This window comes from Caretta caretta, chromosome 28 (genome assembly GCF_965140235.1).
Source record: "Caretta caretta isolate rCarCar2 chromosome 28, rCarCar1.hap1, whole genome shotgun sequence".
In the NCBI taxonomy this organism is placed as follows: Eukaryota; Metazoa; Chordata; order Testudines; family Cheloniidae; genus Caretta; species Caretta caretta.
In genome coordinates this window covers 893,351-914,957 of record NC_134233.1, presented here as the reverse complement: position 1 = coordinate 914,957, position 21,607 = coordinate 893,351, and the positions used below count along the sequence as shown (strand labels likewise).

Sequence of the window (21,607 nt, the reverse complement as noted above, 5' to 3'; positions counted from 1 at the left end):
CCGGCCACCACGTCGAGCTCGGGGCGTCTCTTTACTTGGCCCCGTTTCCGGGGCTTCTGGTTCACAACCGCGCCCAGCGCCCTGCCCGGGAGAGCCCAGGCCGGCGCCCCCCAGAGGGGTCAGGCCCCTGCCCCGTTCCCTGCGCCCCTGAGCCAGCCGGTCCCCGCCCTGGGGCCGGAGGGAGCCAGCGCCCCCCAGAGGGGTCAGGCCCCTGCCCCATTCCCTGCCCTGGGGACAGGGGGAGCCGGCGCCCCCCAGAGGGGACAGGCCCCTGCCCCGTTCCCTGCGCCCCGAGCCAGCCAGTCCCCGCCCTGGGGCCGGGGGGAGCCGGTGCCCCCCCACCCTGTCCTCTCCGGCGCCCCCCCGGCGACCACTCAGGGCAGCTCCAAGAGGCCACGGGCGGCGTAGAGCCGCTGGGTGACGTTATAGACTCCGGCGATGACGCCGACCGCGTCCAGGAGCACGGCCCGGGCCTCCCGCTCCCCCTCGGCGCAGACGAGCCCGTACAGCTCCTGGCGCGAGGGCAGGCCAGGAAGGCCAGCCCGGCCGCCTGGCGCACCCACCAGCTGTGGTACGGGGCCAGGGCCGCCTGGTAGGCCTCGGCGCAGAGCTGGGAGGGGTCTTCCTCTGGCCCACTGCGGCTCAACTTCCCCAGGAACAGCTCCAGCCACTTGAGGGCCCGGTGGAGGCGGAGCAGGGTCCGGCAGCCCGAGGGGGGCCGGCCCGGGGGCAGTGCCCGGAGCCCCACCAGGCCGCGCCGCAGCTCGAAGGCCACCATGGCCTGCAGGGTGCGGTAGTGAGGGGCGTGCGGCCCCGCACGGTGCCCCTGCAGGATCTCCATCTTCGTCTGCGTCTCCCGGGCCAGGAGGCCGAAGGCGGCCCCCAGAGTGTCTATCAGTCTGCGGGGGAGAGAGAGAGGGGACAGCTGAGCCCTGGCCCGGCGCCGAGATGCGGCCACCTCTGGGGCGGGGGCGGCCGGTGACGCCGGGGACCCCTCTCCCGGCACTGAGACGCGGCCACCTCTGGGGCGGGGTGGCCGGTGACGCGGGGACCCCTCTCCCGGCACTGAGATGCGGCCACCTCTGGGGCGGGGTGGCCGGTGACGTGGGGACCCCTCTCCCGGCACTGAGACGCGGCCACCTCTGGGCGGGGTGGCCGGTGACGCGGGGGGACCCCTCTCCCGGCACTGAGACGCGGCCACCTCTGGGGCGGGGTGGCCGGTGACGCGGGGACCCCTCTCCCGGCGCTGAGATGCAGCCACCTCTGGGGCGGGGTGGCCGGGTGACGCGGGGACCCCTCTCCCGGCGCTGAGATGCAGCCACCTCTGGGGCGGGGTGGCCGGGTGACGCGGGGACCCCTCTCCCGGCGCTGAGATGCAGCCGCCTCTGGGGCGGGGCGGCCGGTGACTTGGGGACCCCTCGCCTAGCGCCAAGACGCGGCCACCTCTGGGGTGGGACAGCCGGTTGTACGGGGATGGACTCACTTGATCAGTTCTTTCCAGCCAGCCAGATACTCTCCCAGCAGGATTTCTCCGTCCGGAGTCAGGCAGGCCCTGAAGGCCGCCAGGAGGCGGCTGATCTGGAAGGCCTGGCCTGGGCAGCGGGGGGCCCGGGCCGGAGGGGGGATCCCATGCCTGGGGAGGGGCAGCCGGGAGCCGCTCGTCTGGGCGAGAAGGGGCGGCTGCAGAGGGGACACAAAGCAGACAGGTTCTCTGTGGGGCAGGTGCCGGGGCGGGGGGGCCGAGCAGGAGGGGGGTCGGATCAGGAAGTGGGGCAGGTGGAATGGGGAGGATTTGGGGTAGGATCAGGGGAGGAGCCGAATTTGGGACGGGGGCAGGAGTCAGGGCTGGGAGGGGGGCAGGGTTTGCGGGGGAGGAGGACAAGGGGGGGGGTCTCACCTTCCCGTTCTCTTCGGAGGGGGGCGTCTCCCCTCTGCCCCCGAGCCAGCCACAGGGCCGCCCGCCCCGAACGCAGGCCGAGAGGTGCACCTCTGCTATTCCGGGGGGGGGGGGAGGACAGAGCTCAGAGACGCGGACAGACGGACAGTGCCCCCCGCCCATTCCCAGTGGTCTCCCCAGTTTGCACGGGGGGGCGCACACGCTAACGACACGCATGACACACACACGGGGAGCTGCAGGCCTCCGGCTTTGCACACGCGAACCACGCACAAGCCTGCGGCCGGTGTGCTCGGCACGGGGGCAGGCCACACGCAGGCCACACGCTAAGAACACGCCTGGTACATATGACAGCCCGCGCCGCCCCGAGCGCAGCCCCCCCACCCCGCCGTCCCACGGACTGACACAATCCGCCCCCCACCATGCTCATACAGAGCCCGGGGGACCGGGGGGGAGCCCGTGGCTGGGGGGCCCGGGGAGGGGGGGTTGACGGGGGGAGCAGGTCTGTGGGGCCGTCCTGCTCCCTCCCGGAGCCAGAGGCCGGCGTGGGTGCTAGGCGGGGGGTGGAGGTTGCTGAGGGAGGGTGTCACCCAGTGGGGGGCCTGAGGGAACTGGAGCAAGTGGGGGGGGGAGTCACACAGGGCCAGAGGTCAGCGGGGTGAGGGAGGGGGCAGTGGGGGGGCAGGCGGGGTTTGGGGGGGTCTGTGGGGCACGTGGGGGGCGGGGCTGGGGCAGTGTGTGTCCGCTGGGGTGAGGGGGTCACTTGTGGAGCTGGCGGCTGGTGGGGGGCAGGGGTGGGGGGGCAGCGGGGTGGGGGGGTCACTCACGGAGCCGGAGGCTGGAGAGGAAGAGGAGGCCAAGCAAGGCCGCAGTGGGGAGCAGGAACCACGGCAGCCGCTGGGGGCCCATCCCCGCACACCCCGGCCCCACGGCGAGCCCTGCCCCAGCCCGGCCCAGCTGCTCACCAAAGATAAGGGCCTGTTATCTGGGGCGGGGCTCCCTCCCCCCCCCCCCCGGGAGACCCCCCTCAGCCCCCTCCCGAGGGGAAATGCCCCATGTCCCTGTTCCCTGGCCAAAGCGGCAGTGGGCGGGGGGCTGTCGCGGGCTCCCCTCAGCCCCATGGATCAAACCCAGGGTGGCTGGAGGCCAGATGGGGGGGCGGGGAGCTGGTCGGGTTAAAAATTAACAGCTGAAGGGACTTTGCCCGATGGAGCGGAATGGGGGGAATCTGGGGGGAGAAGAAGGCTGGAGTATGGGGGCTCCCAGCCCCCACTCCCCTCCCAGCGATGGGGAGAGAACCCAGGAGTCCTGGCTCCCAGCCCCCACTCCCCTCCCAGCGACGGGGAGAGAACCCAGGAGTCCTGGCTCCCAGCCCCCACTCCCCTCCCAGCGACGGGGAGAGAACCCAGGAGTCCTGGCTCCCAGCCCCCCTGCTCTAACCCACGAGCCCCCACTCCCCTCCCAGAGCCGGGGAGAGAACCCAGGTGTCCTGGCTCCCAGCCCCCCTGCTCTAACCCACCACCCCCCACTCCCCCAGAGCCGGGGAGAGAACCCAGGAGTCCCCAGTTGCACAGACTCACCCGGGGGTGGCAGCTGGGGGGCAGCGGGAGGGCAGGGGGGGCTGAGGTTCCCCGTTGCACAGACTCAGTCCCACAGGGGTTGGTTAAGGTTTTATTCAGCAATAGCCAAGCTCGGTGCGGGTGGGGGGCCGGGGGAGGGTTAGCAGGGGCTGAGTGGGGTCAGCTCTCCAGCTGGCATGGGACAGCCAGGGTGGGGGCTGGGGGGGGCCAGTGCAGGGGCGTTCCCGGTCCCCAGGCGGGGAGTACGGGGGGGACCAGTGGGGGGGCCGGGGAGTCTCATTTGAAGCGGCGCTCCTCGCCGGCTCTCCTTCGGGGCGCTCTCTGCCAGGCTCCTGGAGGGGGTGGGGGTGGCCCCGGACGCCTGGGTTCCTGCTGCCCCCGCAGCTCCCGCAGCCCCACGAGGAGGGAGACCCCCAGGCCGTAGAGGCAGCTGGCGGCCAGCGACCCCAGGTAGCACCACCAGGCCGTCATCAGGATCCGGCCCAGGCTCGGGGCCCCTGTGGGGGAGAGGGGACAGTTAGGGGGGGCTGTGGCTGTGACCCCAAAGCGGGCCCAGGGGGAGGGTTGGGGGTCCCATACCGGTGCTCTGGGGGGCGGCGCTCCCCGAGGTCCCATTGCCGAGAGGGTCGGGCGGCGAGACAGGGTCTCTGGGGGATACCAAGCAACCTGTGGGTGTGGGGAGAGACGAATCGGGGGGTGAAATACCGTGGGGGGAAGGGGAGAGTTTGGGGGTTCGGGGGGGGTCTCACCTTGCCGCCCGGCCCCCTTCAGCTTGGCGCTGCTCTGCTGGAGCCGGGTCTCGTGCTCCACCCGGCAGGTCACCCGGGCTCCGTCCAGCCAGGCCCGGGGCAGGAGGCTGAGCACGCTGGCGGCTCCTGCCCCATCCCGGCCCTCCGCCGGCGGGGAGGCCTCCCCAGGGCCCGGCTCCCGCCCGTCCACCTGCCAGCGCAGCCGGACCGGCTCCGGGGAGAACCCCCAGGCCAGGCACAGGAAGGCCGGGCCGGCCGCCCACGCCGGGCCCAGCAACGCCACCTCCGGCGGGCGCTGCTTCCCGGGGTCACCTGGAACCGGAGAGGGGAGAGGGTCAGGGCGGGGGGCGGCATCGGTGGGGCTCGGTTCTAGGTGGGTCCTGGGCTGCTCTAGGGACTTGGGGCTTGGTTGTGTGTGGGATCGAGACTGGGTTCGGGGGGGGTCCCAGTGTCAGCCTTAGGCTGGATCGGACCCAGAATGGTTCGGCATTTTCTCTGGATCGTTTCGGGGTGGGTTCTAGATCAGCCCGAGGTATTCCCCCCCGGCACGGCCCCCACGAACCACGTGCCAGCTCCAGAACATTTCCACGGCTCTGAGCTGGAAGGGCTCTGGGCACGAGCTAGGTCGAGTCGCGGCAGGTTCTAGATCGATTCGGGGTGGGTTCTAGATCGGACGTGGGTGTCCCTCCCCGCCCGGCCCCCACAAACCACGTGCCAGCTCCAGAACATTTCCACGGCTCTGAGCTGGAAGGGCTCTGGGCACGTTCTAGGTCGAGTCCCGGCAGGTTCTAGATCGACTCCGGGCGGGTTCTCGATCGGCCGTGGGTGTTTCCCCCCCGCACCGCCCCCACTGACCGCGTGCCAGCTCCAGAACATTTCCGTGGCTCGCTCTAGATTGATTTGGGGGCGGGCTCTCGCTCTCTCTCTTCCGGCCGCAGCCCCGGCCGGCCCTGGGGGGCGCCGCTCCGGAACCCGCTCCGGAACCCGCTCCGGAACGCCCCGCCGGGCTCTAGCCGGGCTCCGGGCCGGTTCCGGCTTGCTCACCTCCCAGGAGCAGGCGGGTGCCCTCTCCGAAGAGGTACCGGTTGGCGTACCAGACGGCGCAATAGTACGTGCCGGCATCGGCGGGCTTCACGTTGCCGACGGTGAGGCTGAAGGAGTTGGTGGCGCGCTCCAGGTCGGCGATGAAGCGCTCGGAGACGCCGGCCCCGTAGACGGGCTTGTTCTCCCCGGCCCGGTGGCTCAGCAGGAAGACGGGGCCCTGCCCGGGGGGCTGGTGGTACCAGGACAGGACGTGGCTGGTGATGTTGCTCCCCGACATCCGGCAGCGGAGCCGCGGGATCTTCTCGTCCACCACGTGGGATGGGGACGGCTGGGTCAGCCGGAGCGGCTCCCCCAGGGCCCCTGCGGGGAGCGGAGAGGGGTGAGATGGGCCTTGGGGGGCATGGATTGGGGGGGCTCACACACAGACCCACACACAGCCACTCACTAGTGGGTCAGAGCAGGGGTGGGGGCTGGGAGCCGGGACGCCTGGGTTCTCTCCCCGGCTCAGGGAGGGGAGCGGGGGCTGGTGGGTTTAGAGCAGGGGGGCTGGGAGCCCGGACGCCTGGGTTCTCTCCCCGGCTCAGGGAGGGGAGCGGGGGCTGGTGGGTTTAGAGCAGGGGGGCTGGGAGCCGGGACGCCTGGGTTCTCTCCCCGGCTCAGGGAGGGGAGCGGGGGCTGGTGGGTTTAGAGCAGGGGGGCTGGGAGCCCGGACGCCTGGGTTCTCTCCCCGGCTCAGGGAGGGGAGCGGGGGCTGGTGGGTTTAGAGCAGGGGGGCTGGGAGCCCGGACGCCTGGGTTCTCTCCCCGGCTCAGGGAGGGGAGCGGGGGCTGGTGGGTTTAGAGCAGGGGGGCTGGGAGCCGGGACAGGGGGTAGGGGCCCGAGGAGCCGTTACACAGGCCGTGTGTTCAGGGCTGCAGGGCGAGCTCACTGCGCACCCACCTAACCCGCCCCCCGCCGCTTCACACCCCCCCCCCGCGAACCTACATCTGCTGAGCCAGCCCCTTCCAAACCCCACAAGAGTCCAGCCAACCGTGGGGGGGGGCAGGCGGGGGCGACGTGGGCAGCCCTGGTGCCTCCACAGACGGGGGGGGGGTAGAGATATCGAAGGGGTTCTCCAGCATCTGTCCGTCTGCCTGTCCCTCCATCCATCCATCCCTATGTCCCCCCATCCATCCATCTGCCCGTCTGTCCATCCAGCCCTATGTCCCCCCATCTGTCCTTCCGCCTGTCCCTCCTTCCATCCTTCCCTATGTCCCCCCATCCATCCATCTGCCCGTCTGTCCATCCAGCCCTATGTCCCCCATCCATCCGTCCGTCCGCCTGCCCCTCCTTCCTTCTTTCCCTATGTCCCCGCATCCATCCATCCATCCATCCAGCCCTTTGTCCCCCCATCCATCCATCCATCCATCCATCCAGCCAGCCAGCCAGCCAGCCAGCCAGCCCTATGTATCCCCATCCATCCATCCTCCCATCTGTCCATTCTTCTCTATGTACCCCCAACCATCCATCCATCAATCCATCCATCCATCTGTCCCCCCATCCATCTGCCTGTCCGTCCATCCATCCAAGCCAGCCCTATGTACCCCCATGCGTCCGACCGCCCATCCATCCGTCCTCATGCACCCCCTCTATCCATCCCCATAAAGCACCCATCCATCTATGGCTCCCCATTTCCCTGCTGGGGGGGCCCCGACTCCATTTGTTCCATCCAGGCGCTATCCATCCCTGGGGCGTCCCCTCCCCAACTCCCGATTCCCCAGGTTTGGGGCTCCCCTGCCCTGCAGCGGCCTCACCCCCGAAGCAGAGAACGAGGAGGAAAAGCCCCATCGGAAGCTCCATGGCACCTCGGTCCCCGGGCGATTCTGCCTCCGTGATGGCGTTATGGGGCGGGACCCATTTCCTGACCCCCCCACCAGGGACGGGGTGGGGGTGGGGGTGACGTCAGAGGCGGCAGCGGGATGGACCCATCTCAGATGCAGACTCACCTCCTTCCGGGTGCTTCTGCCGCATCCGTTGCAGGCCTGGGTGGGGCCCCGGGAAGGGGAAACCGAGGCACAGCGAGCTGCTGGAATGGGCATAGGGTCAGCTGGGAACAGGACCCAGGCCTGCTGAGCCCCAGCCGGGGGGTGTCAGGACAAGGCCAGGCTGTTGACAGTCAGATCCCAGCCGGGTAGCGGGACGGCACAGACGCACCCTCAGCTGGCTACACCCGCCGTCCGCTCGGCTACAGCTGCATTGGGGTGAGAGGGTCGGCAAGGGTTGTCAGCGTGTAAAAGAGACAGAGCCCCTTCACGCACACTTGCAAACATGCACACTCGTGCGAGCAGGTTCACACGTGCGAGCAGATCTGCAAACACTTGTGCAAACAGATTCATGCATGTGCAAACATGCACGCTCGTGCGAGCAGGTTCACACATGCGAGCAGATCTACACACATGCAAACACACTTGTGCAAACAGATTCACACACACAGAGCCATGTACGCTCAGACTCCCCCTCCCCCTCTCCCCTCAAACTGCCTGGCACCCGTCGCGCTTGAAGCTGAGACCCAGGTGTGATCAGAGGGGCCCAATTCCCCACCTCCCCCCCAGCCTGGGAGTGTGTAGCCCCCCCCCACTGGGGCCACAGCTCCCGCCGCTGTCTGGGTCCGGCTGGGGGAGGAGGGGCGACCGGGTGGCTGGGGCCGTGGGGCTGATCCGGAGGGGACCTTGGGGCTGATCTGGAGGGGACCGTGGGGCTGATCTGGGGCAGGGGAGGAGACCGGGTGGCTGGGGCCGTGGGGCTGATCTGGAGGGGGCCTTGGGGCCGATCCGGGGAAGGGGAGGAGACCGGGTGGCTGGGGCCATGGGGCCGATCCGGAGGGGACCTTGGGGCTGATCCAGGGGAGGGGAGGAGACTGGGTGGCTGGGGCCGATCCGGAGGGGACCTTGGGGCTGATCCAGGGGAGGGGAGGAGACCAGGTGGCTGGGGCCGTGGGGCCAATCCGGAGGGGACCTTGGGGCCGATCTGGGGCAGGGGAGGAGACCGGGTGGCTGGGGCCGTGGGGCTGATCTGGAGGGGGCTGTGGGGCCGATCCGGGGAAGGGGAGGAGACCGGGTGGCTGGGGCCGTGGGGCCCATCCGGAGGGGACCGTGGGGCCGATCCGGGGAAGGGGAGGAGACCGGGTGGCTGGGGCCGTGGGGCCCATCCGGAGGGGACCGTGGGGCCGATCCAGGGGAGGGGAGGAGACCGGGTGGCTGGGGCCGTGGGGCCGATCCGGAGGGGACCGTGGGGCCGATCCGGGGAAGGGGAGGAGACCGGGTGGCTGGGGCCGTGGGGCCGATCCGGAGGGGACCTTGGGGCCGATCCAGGGGAGGGGAGGAGACCGGGTGGCTGGGGCCGTGGGGCCGATCCGGAGGGGACCGTGGGGCCGATCTGGGGCAGGGGAGGAGACCGGGTGGCTGGGGCCGTGGGGCTGATCTGGAGGGGGCTGTGGGGCCGATCCGGGGAAGGGGAGGAGACCGGGTGGCTGGGGCCGTGGGGCCCATCCGGAGGGGACCGTGGGGCCGATCCGGGGAAGGGGAGGAGACCGGGTGGCTGGGGCCGTGGGGCCGATCCGGAGGGGACCGTGGGGCCGATCCGGGGAAGGGGAGGAGACCGGGTGGCTGGGGCCGTGGGGCCGATCCGGAGGGGACCTTGGGGCCGATCCAGGGGAGGGGAGGAGACCGGGTGGCTGGGGCCGTGGGGCCGATCCGGAGGGGACCGTGGGGCCGATCCGGGGAAGGGGAGGAGACCGGGTGGCTGGGGCCGTGGGGCCGATCCGGAGGGGACCGTGGGGCCGATCCGGGGAAGGGGAGGAGACCGGGTGGCTGGGGCCGTGGGGCCCATCCGGAGGGGACCGTGGGGCCGATCCAGGGGAGGGGAGGAGACTGGGTGGCTGGGGCCGTGGGGCCGATCCGGAGGGGACCGTGGGGCCGATCCGGGGAAGGGGAGGAGACCGGGTGGCTGGGGCCGTGGGGCCGATCCGGAGGGGACCTTGGGGCCGATCCAGGGGAGGGGAGGAGACCGGGTGGCTGGGGCCGTGGGGCCGATCCGGAGGGGACCGTGGGGCCGATCCGGGGAAGGGGAGGAGACCGGGTGGCTGGGGCCGTGGGGCCGATGTGGAGGGCAGCGGCGCGAAGCGTCCAGGCACAGCCCCCAGACAGACCCGGGCCCCGAATATCCCCTCCCTGCACCCACACGCCCGGCTGCTCTGGCGGCTTCTCCGGCGGCTCAGCCCAGCGCCCCTCAGGGGTCCCGGCCCCACGGCTGGCTGGAGAAGGGCCGGGGCCGAGGGGCACCCCAGGGACCCGTGCCGCGCCCGCTGGCCATGTGACGGGGGCGCCCCGCGGGTCCCTGGGGTGCCCGGCCGGAGTGGCCCCATCGCCCCTTGGCCGGGGCGGGGAAGGAGGTGGCGTGTGGGGCGTGGGAAGGTCCAGCTCCCGGGGCACCATTTGCAGCAGTGAGACGGGGGGACGAGCCCGGAGCCCGGCGGGGGGAGCTGCCGGTCTGGGGGGGGCACGGGGGGGGCAGCCGTGTCTTAGCAGCGCGAATGCCCCACTTGCCACCTGGCTGCATCTCGGTGGTTTCCTCCTGGCCGGGTCTTTGCACCCTGCTCGGCGTGGGGGGGGGCGGGGGGGCTGGCTGGGGAAGGCGGGGGGGCGGGGGGGGGAAGTGGTTGGTGGCTTTATCGCAAGCACCTCGTTATCAGGAAACGAGCAAGGCTGAATCAACAGCGATAAGGAGGCCGAAATGTCTCTCTCTCTCGCCCCCCCGCCCGTCTCTGTTGCTGTGGGGCACCCTGCAGGCCCCTCTTCCCCCCCCATAGCTCCCCCCCCGCCCCCCAACCCCGGTGTGTGTGTGGCTCAACACCAAGTCCCCCCCCCCCGGCCTTGCCGCTTCCTCACCCACTCCCTCTGTAAGTCACCCCCCCACACACACATCGTGCACCCCGACTCCCCGCCCCCCTCGGCCCTTCGGCTCCCCCAAGGCAATTCCCCCCTCCCCCCTGCCCATGTACCTCCCACCCTAATTCACCTCCCCCCGCCACACCCCTCCCCACTCCCCCCTCCCACACCGCAGCCCCCCTCGGGCGGAGATCTCAGCTGTTCAGATCCGTTAGCCATGCGGGGTCCCCCCCCCGCCTCTCAACCTGCAAGCTCCCCACAAACTCCCCCCCCCACACGCCCCCCCAGGACGGTAACAGCAGCTGCTATCAGACCCCCTCCCCCGCTTGCCGAGAACCACTGAGGCAGGGGGCTGCGGGTCGGGAGTGAGGGGCACCCCCTGCAGCGGGGACACCGGGTCCACAGTGCAAGGGGGGCGGGAGGGGGACAGGGCGGCCTGGGTCACGGTGACCCCGCCCCGGGGAGATAAGGCCCCTGTGTGCCTTGGCGTTGGCCCAGGGACCAGCCGGGATACAAACGCCCCCTCGGCGCCCAGCCCGCAGACCCCGAGTCCGGCCACGGCCGCCATGCAGCTGCTGCTCGGTGCCCTGCTCTGCCTGCTGCTGGCCCCGGGGGCCGTGCCGGGGGGCCAGGCCGAGGCGCCCGCCTCCCGGCCCTACAACCAGGTCATCATGGCCCCCAACGGGGCCCCGCGGGGGGCGTGGGGGCCCGTGGAGATGTGCCCCCCGGCCAGCTACGTCAACGGCTTCGCCTTGAAGGTAGCAGCCCCCCCCACCTGTACACCCCCCTTTTACATCCCCTGCCCCCCTCTGCCCCCAACAGCCCCCTTATCTCTCTGCCCCCCAACATCCCCCTTATTTCCCACCCCCATTTTCCTCCTCCCATCCCCCCTCTCAGTGCCCTCTCTCTGACCCTCGGGGCCCCCCCACCTCACCCCGTCTCTGCCCCCCCGCCCCCCAGGTGCACCCCTACCAGGGCGACGGGCCGGGGGAGGACGACACGGGGCTGAACGGGATCCGTCTGCACTGCTCCGACGGCTCCACCATCCAGTCCAGCGTGGGAGCGTGAGTACCGGACGCCTGGGTCCCTAACGGCAGCCCTGCACGGAGCCCCCCCCCTCCCCCGTACCCCACCAGCCATGGGCCTACCCCGCCTTGTGTCAGCCCCCAAGGGCTGGGCCCTTTCTGAGCCCCCCCCATCCCCGAGGAATCCCCCATCTGGAGAGGGAGGGAGGAACAGATGGGGGTCTGGGGACGGACATGGGGGTGAAGGGGGGAGGAAGGGATGGACAGATGGGTGGATGGGGGAGGGATGTGTAGACAGATGGGTGGGTTGATAGGTGGATGGGTGGATGGACGGACGGATGGACGGATGGGTAGGTGGGTGGATAGATGGACGGACGGGTGGGTGGGCAGATGGGTGGGTAGGTGGGTGGAGGGATGGACAGACGGATGGATGCATGGGTGGGTAGGTGGGCCGAGGGATGGACGGACGGATGGGTGGGTAGGTGGGTGGATGGATAGATGGACGGATGGGTGGACAGGTGGGTAGATGGTTGAGTGGGTGGATGGGTGGATAGAGGGATGGATGGGTGGACAGGTGGGTAGATGGGTGGACAGGTGGGGGGATAGATGGATGGACGGATGGGTGGAGGAGTGGATGGAGAGCCGGATGGTTGAGTGGGCGGGTGGGTGGTTAGATGGGTGGAGGGACGGACGGGTGGACAGGTGGGTGGGTGCAGGGACGGGTGGACGGGTGGGTAGATGGGTGGATAGATGGATGGACAGATGGGTGGACGGGTGGAGGGATGGATGGACAGACGGGTGGACAGGTGGCTGGATGGTTGAGTGGGAGGATGGGTGGATAGATGGATGGAGGGACGGACGGGTGGACAGGTGGGTGGGTGCAGGGACGGGTGGACGGGTGGGTAGATGGGTGGATAGATGGATGGACAGATGGGTGGACGGGTGGAGGGATGGATGGACAGACGGGTGGACAGGTGGCTGGATGGTTGAGTGGGAGGATGGGTGGATAGATGGATGGAGGGACGGACGGACGGGTGGGTGGATGGACGGACGGATGGATGCATGGGTGGGTAGGTGGGCCGAGGGATGGACGGACTTATGGGTGGGTAGGTGGGTGGGTGGACGGATGGCTGGACAGGCGGGTAGACGGGTGGACAGGTGGGGGGATAGATGGACGGACGGGTGGACGGGTGGGTAAGTGGAGGGGTGGATGGAGAGACGGATGGTTGAGTGGGAGGATGGGTGGATAGATGGGTGGAGGGACGGACGGGTGGACAGGTGGGTGGGTGCAGGGACGGGTGGACGGGTGGGTAGATGGGTGGATAGATGGATGGACAGATGGGTGGACGGGTGGAGGGATGGATGGACAGACGGGTGGACAGGTGGCTGGATGGTTGAGTGGGAGGATGGGTGGATAGATGGATGGAGGGACGGGTGGGTGGATGGACGGACGGATGGATGCATGGGTGGGTAGGTGGGCTGAGGGATGGACGGACGGATGGGTGGGTAGGTGGGTGGGTGGACGGATGGCTGGACAGGCGGGTAGAGGGGTGGACAGGTGGGGAGATAGATGGACGGACGGGTGGACGGGTGGGTAAGTGGAGGGGTGGATGGGGAGACGGATGGTTGAGTGGGAGGATGGGTGGATAGATGGATGGAGGGATGGACGGGTGGGTGGCTGGGTGGAGGGACGGGCGGACAGACGAGTGGACAGGTGGCTGGATGGTTGAGTGGGAGGATGGGTGGATATATGGATGGAGGGACGGACGGATGGATGCATGGGTGGGTAGGTGGGCCGAGGGATGGACGGACTTATGGGTGGGTAGGTGGGTGGGTGGACGGATGGCTGGACAGGCGGGTAGACGGTGGACAGGTGGGGGGATAGATGGACGGACGGGTGGACGGGTGGGTAAGTGGAGGGGTGGATGGAGAGACGGATGGTTGAGTGGGAGGATGGGTGGATAGATGGGTGGAGGGACGGACGGGTGGACAGGTGGGTGGGTGCAGGGACGGGTGGACGGGTGGGTAGATGGGTGGATAGATGGATGGACAGATGGGTGGACGGGTGGAGGGATGGATGGACAGACGGGTGGACAGGTGGCTGGATGGTTGAGTGGGAGGATGGGTGGATAGATGGATGGAGGGACGGGTGGGTGGATGGACGGACGGATGGATGCATGGGTGGGTAGGTGGGCTGAGGGATGGACGGACGGATGGGTGGGTAGGTGGGTGGGTGGACGGATGGCTGGACAGGCGGGTAGAGGGGTGGACAGGTGGGGAGATAGATGGACGGACGGGTGGACGGGTGGGTAAGTGGAGGGGTGGATGGGGAGACGGATGGTTGAGTGGGAGGATGGGTGGATAGATGGATGGAGGGATGGATGGGTGGGTGGCTGGGTGGAGGGACGGGCGGACAGACGAGTGGACAGGTGGCTGGATGGTTGAGTGGGAGGATGGGTGGATATATGGATGGAGGGACGGACGGATGGATGCATGGGTGGGTAGGTGGGCCGAGGGATGGACGGACTTATGGGTGGGTAGGTGGGTGGGTGGACGGATGGCTGGACAGGCGGGTAGACGGTGGACAGGTGGGGGGATAGATGGACGGACGGGTGGACGGGTGGGTAAGTGGAGGGGTGGATGGAGAGACGGATGGTTGAGTGGGAGGATGGGTGGATAGATGGGTGGAGGGACGGACGGGTGGACAGGTGGGTGGGTGCAGGGACGGGTGGACGGGTGGGTAGATGGGTGGATAGATGGATGGACAGATGGGTGGACGGGTGGAGGGATGGATGGACAGACGGGTGGACAGGTGGCTGGATGGTTGAGTGGGAGGATGGGTGGATAGATGGATGGAGGGACGGGTGGGTGGATGGACGGACGGATGGATGCATGGGTGGGTAGGTGGGCTGAGGGATGGACGGACGGATGGGTGGGTAGGTGGGTGGGTGGACGGATGGCTGGACAGGCGGGTAGAGGGGTGGACAGGTGGGGAGATAGATGGACGGACGGGTGGACGGGTGGGTAAGTGGAGGGGTGGATGGGGAGACGGATGGTTGAGTGGGAGGATGGGTGGATAGATGGATGGAGGGATGGACGGGTGGGTGGCTGGGTGGAGGGACGGGCGGACAGACGAGTGGACAGGTGGCTGGATGGTTGAGTGGGAGGATGGGTGGATATATGGATGGAGGGACGGACGGATGGATGCATGGGTGGGTAGGTGGGCCGAGGGATGGACGGACTTATGGGTGGGTAGGTGGGTGGGTGGACGGATGGCTGGACAGGCGGGTAGACGGTGGACAGGTGGGGGGATAGATGGACGGACGGGTGGACGGGTGGGTAAGTGGAGGGGTGGATGGAGAGACGGATGGTTGAGTGGGAGGATGGGTGGATAGATGGGTGGAGGGACGGACGGGTGGACAGGTGGGTGGGTGCAGGGACGGGTGGACGGGTGGGTAGATGAGTGGATAGATGGATGGACAGATGGGTGGACGGGTGGAGGGATGGATGGACAGATGGGTGGACAGGTGGCTGGATGGTTGAGTGGGAGGATGGGTGGATAGATGGATGGAGGGACGGACGGACGGGTGGGTGGATGGACGGACGGATGGATGCATGGGTGGGTAGGTGGGCTGAGGGATGGACGGACGGATGGGTGGGTAGGTGGGTGGGTGGACGGATGGCTGGACAGGCGGGTAGAGGGGTGGACAGGTGGGGGGATAGATGGATGGACGGGTGGACGGGTGGGTAAGTGGAGGGGTGGATGGAGAGACGGATGGTTGAGTGGGAGGATGGTGTCACGGAGTCCCTGGGCGATGCTCTGGAACTGTTCCCCATGAAGCCAGTCAGGACTCTGGGGTAGTCGCCTTTCTGTGAGCAGCCTGTCTTCAGGACACACAGCTCACACAGCTTCCACCTTCCTGGGTCTGACCTCGGAGCATTCAGCATCCTCTGCCCCTCCGTGCGCTTCCCCCCAGCGAGTCCGCTCAGGCGGGGCTCCTGTGGAAGCCAGAGGGTCCTGCACCCCAACTTCGCAGTCAGACGGGACTCTCAGCCAGCCAGTAAAACAGAAGGTTTATTAGATGACAGGAACATGGTCTAAAACAGAGCTTGCAGGTGCAGAGAACGGGACCCCTCAGCTGGGTCCATTTTGGGGGGCCGTGAGCCAGACAACCACGTCTGCACTTCACTCCATGTCCCAGCCAGCCCCAAACTGAAACTCCCTCCAGCCCCTCCTCCTCTGGGCTTTGTTCCTTTCCCGGGCCAGGTGGTCACCTGATTCCTTTGTTCTCCAACCCTTCAGCTCTCACCTTGCAGGGGGGAAGGGCCCAGGCCATCAGTGGCCAGGAAACAGGGTGTCGGCCATTCTCTGTGTCCAGACTCCTGCACACACCTGCCCTCTAGGGCTCTGCAATGATCATACACCCTTACTCCACCCCCTAGATACTTAAGAACTGCCTAGGGGAAACTGAGGCACCCCCACACTATTCAGAGGAAACATTAAGAACAGTCCCACTTCGTCACAGATGGGTGGATAGATGGGTGGAGGGACGGACGGGTGGACAGGTGGGTGGGTGCAGGGACGGGTGGACGGGTGGGTAGATGAGTGGATAGATGGATGGACAGATGGGTGGACGGGTGGAGGGATGGATGGACAGACGGGTGGACAGGTGGCTGGATGGTTGAGTGGGAGGATGGGTGGATAGATGGATGGAGGGACGGACGGACGGGTGGGTGGATGGACGGACGGATGGATGCATGGGTGGGTAGGTGGGCTGAGGGATGGACGGACGGATGGGTGGGTAGGTGGGTGGGTGGACGGATGGCTGGACAGGCGGGTAGAGGGGTGGACAGGTGGGGGGATAGATGGACGGACGGGTGGACGGGTGGGTAAGTGGAGGGGTGGATGGAGAGACGGATGGTTGAGTGGGAGGATGGGTGGATAGATGGGTGGAGGGATGGACGGGTGGGTGGGTGGGTGGAGGGACGGGCGGACAGACGGATCTAACCCCTCCTCTCCCCCGCCCGGCTCAGCTGGGGCAGGTGGCTGGGCGCCCGGTACTGCCCCCGGGGCTACCTTCGGGCCTTCTCGCTGGGGGTGCAGCCGCGGCCGGACGCCGGGGACGACGTGGCCGCCACCGGCCTGCGCGTGGCCTGCTCCGACGGGGAGCTGCTGGCCGGGGACGCCGGGGACGCCGGGGGCCAGGAGGGGCCCTGGAGCCGTCCCTGCCTCTCCGGCTCCGTCTGCGGCCTCCAGACCCGGGTGGAGGAGCCCCGGGGCCAGCGGGGTGACAACACGGCCCTCAACGACGCCCGCTGCTTCTGCTGCCCCCCCTAGGGCCCCCCCGGGGGCGCCCGCCCATTAAACCTGCCTCGCAGCCTCTTCCCAGCTGCCTCGTGTCTTTATTGGGGGCTGGGATTGTGGGGGGAGCCCGGCCTGCGGGGGGGGCGGGGGCGGCAGGCCCAGTGCACCGTGGGGGAGTGGGAGTGGGTCCTGGGGGGATCCGGGGTTCAATGTGGGGTCCCCAGTCCCGTGCCCCCTGGTGGGGGGAGGATTCGGAGTGGGTAGAGGGGAAGCCAGGCGGGGGAACCCGCTCAGCCCCCCAGCCCCTCTGCTGTCAACGTCCCAGCGTGGGGGGCCCCCCACATCAGGCTGCCTCTCAGCCTGTCCTTTGGGGGGCACCGTAGCCCCCCCGCCTGCTCCTGCTGGCGCCCTGGACCCAAACTCAGCTCCCTGCGGGGTGGGGGGGGTGTTCTGCCAGCGTCCGGCTGGGGTGCAACAGGGCAGCCTGCCTCAGTTTCCCAAAACGGCTCCCTTGTCTGACAGGACCCCCTCCTTGTGGGGCAGGCATGGGGCGAGTTGGTTTATTACCAAGCCAGAGGGCAAAATAATCCAGAACCCCCCTTCCCCCCCGCACAATGCGGCCTCCAGCCTCCCCTCCCGCGTGACGTCTTGTCTCCCGGCGCCCCATGCACCCCACTCCTGGGCTGTTCGTCCGCCCTCAGCCCCCCATGTTCCTCCCCTGCTTGGCCCCACCCCACCCTGCCCGTGAGCCCCGCAGCTTCCCCCGCCCGGCTTCACGGGATCCCCTGCGGGCACCCTGGCTGGGCCGGGGTCTCTCCCGGGCCCACCTCCGTCCCGGCGTCGGGGTCGTACCTTTGAGCCCTGAAGTCTCCTGAGTTCCCGGCCCCGATTCACTGCGGCAGCTCGCTGGCCTTGCTCGGGACAAGTCAACCGCTCCAGCCCGGGTGCGGCTCCTAACAAGTTGCTAGCCCCAGCCCTCCGGGAGCTAGCCACCCTCTTCCCCAGCGTGAAACAGGTTGAGGGACCTGGCCCCGGGGGGCGGAGGGGGGGAGATTTCTTTCCCATGAACAGCTCAGCCGCTTGCCTGGCTACAAGGTCCACGTCTGGCTTCGACAAACCCAGGGAGTCCCCTCGCCCGGGACCCCCGGGGCCGCCACCCCCGTTCTCTAGCCCGGAGCGACTCCCCGGCAGCCTGAAACAGGAGGGGTTAGTGAGCGTCTGAACCCAGCCCAGGAAACTCTCCGGGCCCCCAGGGGTAGTAAAATGCTATGTTAGTATTTTGGGTCGTTGACAATAAAACCTAACAATGTGGCATGTCTGAAATGTGTCGGTGTAGACGGATAAACCATAAGATGTACAAACTGTCCAGGTACACGCACCCCCGGGCGCAGAAGTGCCGGGCCCCAACGGGGAGGGTTAGACTCCCCGCTCCGACCCGCCTGTCGGGGGGAAATTGCACCGGTGAATTTACCCGCGGTCGTAGAGGATCGAGCCCAAAAGGTAGGGGGCTCAGCGTTCCCCCTCCTGCCCTGTCAGGCAGAGCTTTCAGATTTTGTGTACAGACGAGGACGGGCACGGGAGAGTTATAAAGGGAAAAGAGATTCAAAGATTTCCTCTGGGAGACCCAACTCTGAAGGGCAAATAGGGGTAGGGTGTCCCGATTTTATAGGGACAGTCCCGATTCGGGGGGCTTTTTATTATACAGGTACCTACCACCCCCCACCTCCTGTCCCGATTTTTCAGACTTGCTGGCTGGTCACCCTGACTCGTGGAAGCACCTGGGTGGGAAATGTTTCAAGGGCAGCATGCCGAAGCCGAAACTGTGTTCAAATCCTTTGAAACAGATCTTGCTCTGTTCAATCAGACTCAGACGGACAGAGGAGTTTGGGCCGGGTAGGATTTTGTGTGAGCGATTTCCCAATTGTGAAAGAAATGTTTAAGGAAAGGGACCAGGAGGGGTGGGGGCTGGGTGGAGGAGCCCACCCTCCCTGCTATGGGAAAGGACAGTTCGGCGAGGAGAGCAGGATCAGGCCCAGACAAGCAGGCAGGCAACAGATAAAATAATTGGAAAACAAGTTGGGAGCCCTGAGGGCCCAGTGGCAAAAGTAAAAAATGTAAGTCCAGGCCTGGGGAGTTCAGAGCCCGGGGAGGAAACCTGGAGTCCTGAGCTGGCAGAAGACTCGCTCTGTGAAAACGTTAAAAAGGAAAGTGTTATTAAAAAAACATAATTCTTGGTTTCTTTGCAGCCGTTGTGATGGGCAAATGGGCCAAAGGAGTGTCTGTAAAGAAGCCAGGCACGGAGACAATCTGATTTAAAACAATTTAGTCAAATTTGCCAAAAGAACAGAAGGGAACTTCACTGCCCCCAGATGTATACAGGTGTAATCTGTGTAAAAATTAAAGCCACGTAAGAGACGTTACAAAACCAGAACGTGCGTGTGTAACTATATTGTGCAAATACGTGGCGTGTTTAGAACCGACAAACCAACACTCCCGGTTTGTAAAACTCATGTTCTGTCGGTTTAAGATGAATCGGTTTGGGCTGGTTTTTAAATAACACCGCTAAAATCCATTTGAACCTTTCACTCCAAGTTGCAAAACCAAAAACCACTTTTTGCCGGGCGAGTGATGTTTGGCTTGGGTGTTTGGTGTTTAACTCTCAAGGTACGTTAATGCTTTATACGTTTAATATTTTTTTAAAAGGCCACAGTCGTGGCTGCAGCAGGCCGTCAAAACCAGGAGAATGGGAAAAGATTCTAGAGTTGGGTTTTGGTAACAAATGAGCAGATAAGAGGTGCAGTGAAAGACCGGGCCCCACACTGAGCCTTAAGGCGGCTCTGTGTAATCAGACGGTCACTTGGATGAGGGTACATGGAAACCCTGTGAGTACAAAAGAACCAGTTACACCCTTATGTAAGACTCGCCATGGCTAATGTGATTAACCTATGGAAGGAAAGTGCCTTTTTCCCAGCACACGTGCAGGGTGTATTGTCGACGGGGTAAAAGAAATGCGAAACCATTACAAACCGGGTCTGCTTTGGGAAACTGAGGCACAAACTCAAACACGAATGGAAAGCGTTTGGGCGCTAATTCAGGAACCGGGGTTCAAAGCAGCCGTGGACAAGGCGCAGCGGGTGCTACCTCCGGTTACATACCTGGGCGCCGTGGTGGTGGGAGACAGGTGGATCAGGGGAAGGTACGGGCACCTACTGATGCCCACTCCTGCTAGAAGGATTCCATTTTCTCCATGACTGGCTGGCAGGGAGTGAAATATTCCTTAAATATTGGCTGCATCATCTCCCAGCGTCTTCTCCCCTGCATCTTCTGAGCGCTCTAGTTATCCGGGCGCTGAAAGTTCCCAGAAGCATTTATAAATGTGCTGAAATCACTCACCCCTTGTGGAAACTGCTAAAGCAAAAGACAGAATGGGAGTGGGGAACAGACTCGGCTTTAACCCTGCTCAAACAGACGGCTCTGTTTTCCCCTGTGTTTCCCTGATGAATTACACTCTTTTGTTATTCGTTTGGCAGCTAAATAACACGGCCTTGGCTGCCGCACTGTTACAAAATATTAAAAAAGGGAACCGACACGAATGTCCAGAGGTCACTGCCTTGGCAGACACACCCCCACCAAAAAAATTAGATCCCGTGGGCCAAGAAAAGCACGTCTGGTTTACTGACGGGAGTGCATGGTAGTGAAAGGGAAAAGGTATAAAATACCCGGCCCTTAACTTAGAAGAGGAAGTCATTCAGGGACGTCTAGATCATGGATCGTCTCGGGCTGTCGGGGCGTTTTAAGGCCATGTGAAAATCCCCCGCGGCCGGTGGATCTTTATGCTGACTGACGGTGATGGCTGTGTAAAAAGAAAATACAGTTTTGAATAGAGGATTGGTGTCGGAACGGGGAAAAGGCGGCGCATGAAGAAAAACCCTGCACAGTTCCATACAAGGAAAGTGAGGGTCTGTGCTCACACGTCTAAACAATGTACCAGAGGGTAACCAAGAACCCGAAACAGCTAAAGGTGCGACGTGTAAAGGCACACGGCACAGGAGCGGGCAGGGAGGCCGCCGGGAACAATCGGGCGGCTACACTAGAATCATAGAATCATAGAATCATAGAATATCAGGGTTGGAAGGGACCTCAGGAGATCATCTAGTCCAACCCCCTGCTCGAAGCAGGACCAATCCCCAATTTTTGCCCCACTAGCCCGAGAGCTTGACATAGCCGTTGTAATAGGCAGTCCGAAAAGGGACGTCCGTGCTGACACATCTGAGCCAACAAACGGCCCTACAGAAGGCCCGAACCGAGTCCCGGGAAACGCAGAGAGCCAGGAGTCAGTTGATGCATGAAGGAGCGGGAAGGAGTTTAAGGAGGCTGAAGCAAGCAGCCGAATGGGAGAAGGATGTGAAAGCGCGAGTGCGAAACAGCGTGCGGTGTGCTCAGGGCAAGGCTCGCCCTCCACACGGGCAACCCAGGAGGCGCCAAGGACGGCTCGGGCCGCGGCCCAGGGTTCAAATCGATTTTTCAAATCCCAGCATTTATTGGTAATAATTCATGCCTTTGCAGGGTGGGCAGAGGCATTTCCCACAAAAAATAACAGCACCAGGGTAGTGGCCAAAAAGCTCTTTTACTGAGGTAGGGGGTAAATATGGCACCCCCGAGATAATGGCTTCGAACAACGGGGGCATCTTTATAAAGAAACTTCTTCACCACAATAATACAAGGCTTAAAAATTAAACAAACGCTCCAGATGCCATACCGGCCTCAGGCCAGGGAGCGGGGGAGCCGCCCTGTTAAGGAAGTACGCCAGGAGGTAGTGAATCACACAGAGAGAAAAAAAGCCGGCTAAATAAACAGCCTCTGATGTTGGTGGCCAGCCAGAGCAGTCACAGACTAAGACCAGAAATTCCACCCTTCCAGATTCTGTCTGGACACCCAGCGCCCCATGGCGGAGCCTCGCTACCCGGCGCAGGGTGAAAACGAAAGCGGTAACAGACCCGGCATAAGTATTTGCCACGGCCGGAAGAGTTACAGGAAAATGAAACCACCCTCCCGTATCAGGGTAATCCAGCCGTTGGACACAGG

General features: G+C 65.6%; 3 protein-coding genes across 3 annotated transcripts; 1 reads left to right on the top strand and 2 right to left on the bottom strand.

Moving 5' to 3' along the window:
* Positions 1-264: 264 nt before the first annotated feature.
* GLTPD2 (glycolipid transfer protein domain containing 2) lies at positions 265-2,849 on the bottom strand. Its single transcript, XM_048834039.2, is given in 5 exon segments — positions 265-529; positions 532-899; positions 1,484-1,680; positions 1,898-1,992; positions 2,722-2,849. Coding segments are annotated over 5 exon segments (897 nt in total). The 5' UTR covers positions 2,804-2,849; the 3' UTR covers positions 265-374.
* Positions 2,850-3,530: 681 nt separating this feature from the next.
* LOC125628744 (immunoglobulin lambda-1 light chain) lies at positions 3,531-19,989 on the bottom strand. Its single transcript, XM_048834036.2, has 6 exons — positions 19,678-19,989; positions 7,253-7,497; positions 5,268-5,627; positions 4,224-4,535; positions 4,054-4,140; positions 3,531-3,971 (listed from the first exon to the last, which is right to left on the bottom strand). The coding sequence occupies exons 2-6, from the start codon at positions 7,275-7,277 to the stop codon at positions 3,751-3,753; spliced, it is 1,005 nt and encodes a 334-aa protein (XP_048689993.2). The 5' UTR covers positions 7,278-7,497; positions 19,678-19,989; the 3' UTR covers positions 3,531-3,750.
* LOC125628754 (vitelline membrane outer layer protein 1) lies at positions 10,668-16,600 on the top strand. Its single transcript, XM_048834052.2, has 3 exons — positions 10,668-10,950; positions 11,153-11,256; positions 16,252-16,600. The coding sequence occupies exons 1-3, from the start codon at positions 10,759-10,761 to the stop codon at positions 16,553-16,555; spliced, it is 600 nt and encodes a 199-aa protein (XP_048690009.2). The 5' UTR covers positions 10,668-10,758; the 3' UTR covers positions 16,556-16,600.
* Positions 19,990-21,607: the final 1,618 nt, after the last annotated feature.

Coding starts and splice junctions, on each gene's coding strand:
- LOC125628744 (XM_048834036.2), bottom strand. CDS start 7,277: ATGCGGCAGAAGCACCCGGAAGGAG. Junction 4,536..5,267: donor CACCCGCCTGCTCCTGGGAG/GTGAGCAAGCCG, acceptor CTCCGGTTCCAG/GTGACCCCGGGAAGCAGCGC. Junction 3,972..4,053: donor CGCCGCCCCCCAGAGCACCG/GTATGGGACCCC, acceptor TCTCCCCCACAG/GGGCCCCGAGCCTGGGCCGG.
- LOC125628754 (XM_048834052.2), top strand. CDS start 10,759: ATGCAGCTGCTGCTCGGTGCCCTGCTCTGCCTGCTGCTGGCCCCGGGG. Junction 10,951..11,152: donor TCAACGGCTTCGCCTTGAAG/GTAGCAGCCCCC, acceptor CCCGCCCCCCAG/GTGCACCCCTACCAGGGCGA. Junction 11,257..16,251: donor ATCCAGTCCAGCGTGGGAGC/GTGAGTACCGGA, acceptor CGCCCGGCTCAG/CTGGGGCAGGTGGCTGGGCG.